Source organism: Leishmania braziliensis, chromosome 35 (genome assembly GCF_000002845.2).
Source record: "Leishmania braziliensis MHOM/BR/75/M2904 complete genome, chromosome 35".
In the NCBI taxonomy this organism is placed as follows: Eukaryota; Euglenozoa; class Kinetoplastea; order Trypanosomatida; family Trypanosomatidae; genus Leishmania; species Leishmania braziliensis.
Window position 1 is genome coordinate 2005736 of NC_009326.2, and position 3174 is coordinate 2008909.

Genomic DNA, 3174 nt, shown 5'->3' on the forward strand with positions numbered 1-3174 from the left:
CCGCGCCGCTTTCTTTCGCGCTGGTCTTCGTTGATCTCCTACTAACGTCCAAATCAGCTAAACTTAAAAGGCACTGCGGCTTATCAACCGACTCACCACCATCTTCCCTCGTGTTGGTGCGTGTTTCTACCGCCTTGCAAAAGCTACGCTCCCTACGACGTTCTCTGCTGCTTCTGCTGCGCTTCCAAAGCTGCTGACCAGACTAAAGCTCACTATCTCGTCTACTGTCTCTTGTTTTTCGCATCGTGCCTACTGTACAGAAAGCATCGCCTAGCGTCAGTGCCCCATGCGCCGCCTTCAGCAGCAACTCGGGCACTGTGCTTGGACCGCGGGCCTGCTTTCGAACACCAGCCGACACGTGAACTTATCAGCCATAGGGGTAGACGTCGTGACTTTGCCGTCGCCGCCGTCAGAGCCTCCTTCTGTGCCTCTAGCCTCTGTCGCAACCACTTTTCCTGATGTGCTGAAGGCTGCACCCGCTGCACCCGTGGCACCGAAGGTTGTACCCGCTGCACCCGTGGCACCGAAGGTTGTACCCGCTGCACCCGTGGCACCGAAGGCTGTACCCGCGGCACCGAAGGCTGCACCCGCTGCACCCGTGGCACCGAAGGTTGTACCCGCTGCACCCGTGGCACCGAAGGCTGCACCTGCTGCACCCGTGGCACCGAAGGTTGTACCCGCTGCACCCGTGGCACCGAAGGTTGTACCCGCTGCACCCGTGGCACCGAAGGCTGCACCTGCTGCACCCGTGGCACCGAAGGTTGTACCCGCTGCACCCGTGGCACCGAAGGCTGCACCTGCTGCACCCGTGGCACCGAAGGTTGTACCCGCTGCACCCGTGGCACCGAAGGCTGCACCCGCTGCACCCGTGGCACCGAAGGTTGTACCCGCTGCACCCGTGGCACCGAAGGCTGCACCTGCTGCACCCGTGGCACCGAAGGTTGTACCCGCTGCACCCGTGGCACCGAAGGTTGTACCCGCTGCACCCGTGGCACCGAAGGTTGTACCCGCTGCACCCGTGGCACCGAAGGTTGTACCCGCTGCACCCGTGGCACCGAAGGCTGCACCTGCTGCACCCGTGGCACCGAAGGTTGTACCCGCTGCACCCGCGGCACCGAAGGTTGTACCCGCTGCACCCGTGGCACCGAAGGTTGTACCCGCTGCACCCGTGGCACCGAAGGTTGTACCCGCTGCACCCGTGGCACCGAAGGTTGTACCCGCTGCACCCGTGGCACCGAAGGCTGCACCCGCTGCACCCGTGGCACCGAAGGTTGTACCCGCTGCACCCGTGGCACCGAAGGTTGTACCCGCTGCACCCGTGGCACCGAAGGTTGTACCCGCTGCACCCGTGGCACCGAAGGTTGCACCCGCTGCACCCGTGGCACCGAAGGTTGTACCCGCTGCACCCGTGGCACCGAAGGTTGTACCCGCTGCACCCGTGGCACCGAAGGTTGTACCCGCTGCACCCGTGGCACCGAAGGTTGTACCCGCTGCACCCGTGGCACCGAAGGTTGTACCCGCTGCACCCGTGGCACCGAAGGTTGTACCCGCTGCACCCGTGGCACCGAAGGTTGTACCCGCTGCACCCGTGGCACCGAAGGTTGTACCCGCTGCACCCGTGGCACCGAAGGTTGTACCCGCTGCACCCGTGGCACCGAAGGTTGTACCCGCTGCACCCGTGGCACCGAAGGTTGTACCCGCTGCACCCGTGGCACCGAAGGTTGTACCCGCTGCACCCGTGGCACCGAAGGTTGTACCCGCTGCACCCGTGGCACCGAAGGTTGTACCCGCTGCACCCGTGGCACCGAAGGTTGTACCCGCTGCACCCGTGGCACCGAAGGTTGTACCCGCTGCACCCGTGGCACCGAAGGTTGTACCCGCTGCACCCGTGGCACCGAAGGTTGTACCCGCTGCACCCGTGGCACCGAAGGCTGCACCTGCTGCACCCGTGGCACCGAAGGTTGTACCCGCTGCACCCGTGGCACCGAAGGCTGCACCCGCTGCACCCGTGGCACCGAAGGTTGTACCCGCTGCACCCGTGGCACCGAAGGCTGCACCTGCTGCACCCGTGGCACCGAAGGTTGTACCCGCTGCACCCGTGGCACTGAAGGTTGTACCCGCTGCACCCGTGGCACCGAAGGTTGTACCCGCTGCACCCGTGGCACCGAAGGTTGTACCCGCTGCACCCGTGGCACCGAAGGCTGCACCCGCTGCACCCGTGGCACCGAAGGTTGTACCCGCTGCACCCGTGGCACCGAAGGTTGTACCCGCTGCACCCGTGGCACCGAAGGTTGTACCCGCTTCACCCGTGGCACCGAAGGCTGCACCTGCTGCACCCGTGGCACTGAAGGTTGTACCCGCTGCACCCGTGGCACGAAGGTTGTACCCGCTGCACCCGTGGCACCGAAGGCTGCACCTGCTGCACCCGTGGCACCGAAGGTTGTACCCGCTGCACCCGTGGCACCGAAGGCTGCACCCGCTGCACCCGTGGCACCGAAGGCTGCACCCGCTGCACCCGTGGCACCGAAGGTTGTACCCGCTGCACCCGTGGCACCGAAGGCTGCACCTGCTGCACCCGTGGCACCGAAGGTTGTACCCGCTGCACCCGTGGCACCGAAGGTTGTACCCGCTGCACCCGTGGCACCGAAGGCTGCACCTGCTGCACCCGTGGCACCGAAGGTTGTACCCGCTGCACCCGTGGCACCGAAGGCTGCACCTGCTGCACCCGTGGCACCGAAGGTTGTACCCGCTGCACCCGCGGCACCGAAGGCTGCACCCGCCGCACCCGTGGCACCGAAGGCTGCACCTGCTGCACCCGTGGCACCGAAGGTTGTACCCGCTGCACCCGTGGCACCGAAGGCTGCACCCGCCGCACCCGTGGCACCGAAGGCTGCACCTGCTGCACCCGTGGCACCGAAGGTTGTACCCGCTGCACCCGTGGCACCGAAGGCTGCACCTGCTGCACCCGTGGCACCGAAGGTTGTACCCGCTGCACCCGTGGCACCGAAGGCTGCACCTGCTGCACCCGTGGCACCGAAGGTTGTACCCGCTGCACCCGCGGCACCGAAGGCTGCACCCGCCGCACCCGTGGCACCGAAGGCTGCACCTGCTGCACCCGTGGCACCGAAGGTTGTACCCGCTGCACCCGTGGCACCGAAGGCTGCACCCGCCGCA

At 66.4% G+C, this 3174-nt stretch overlaps 1 pseudogene across 1 annotated transcript; it reads left to right on the forward strand.

Annotated features, from left to right (window-relative positions):
- Nucleotides 1-286: 286 nt before the first annotated feature.
- Nucleotides 287-3174, forward strand: LBRM_34_5350 (annotated as a pseudogene). Its single transcript has one exon. A coding segment is annotated over exon 1 (2888 nt).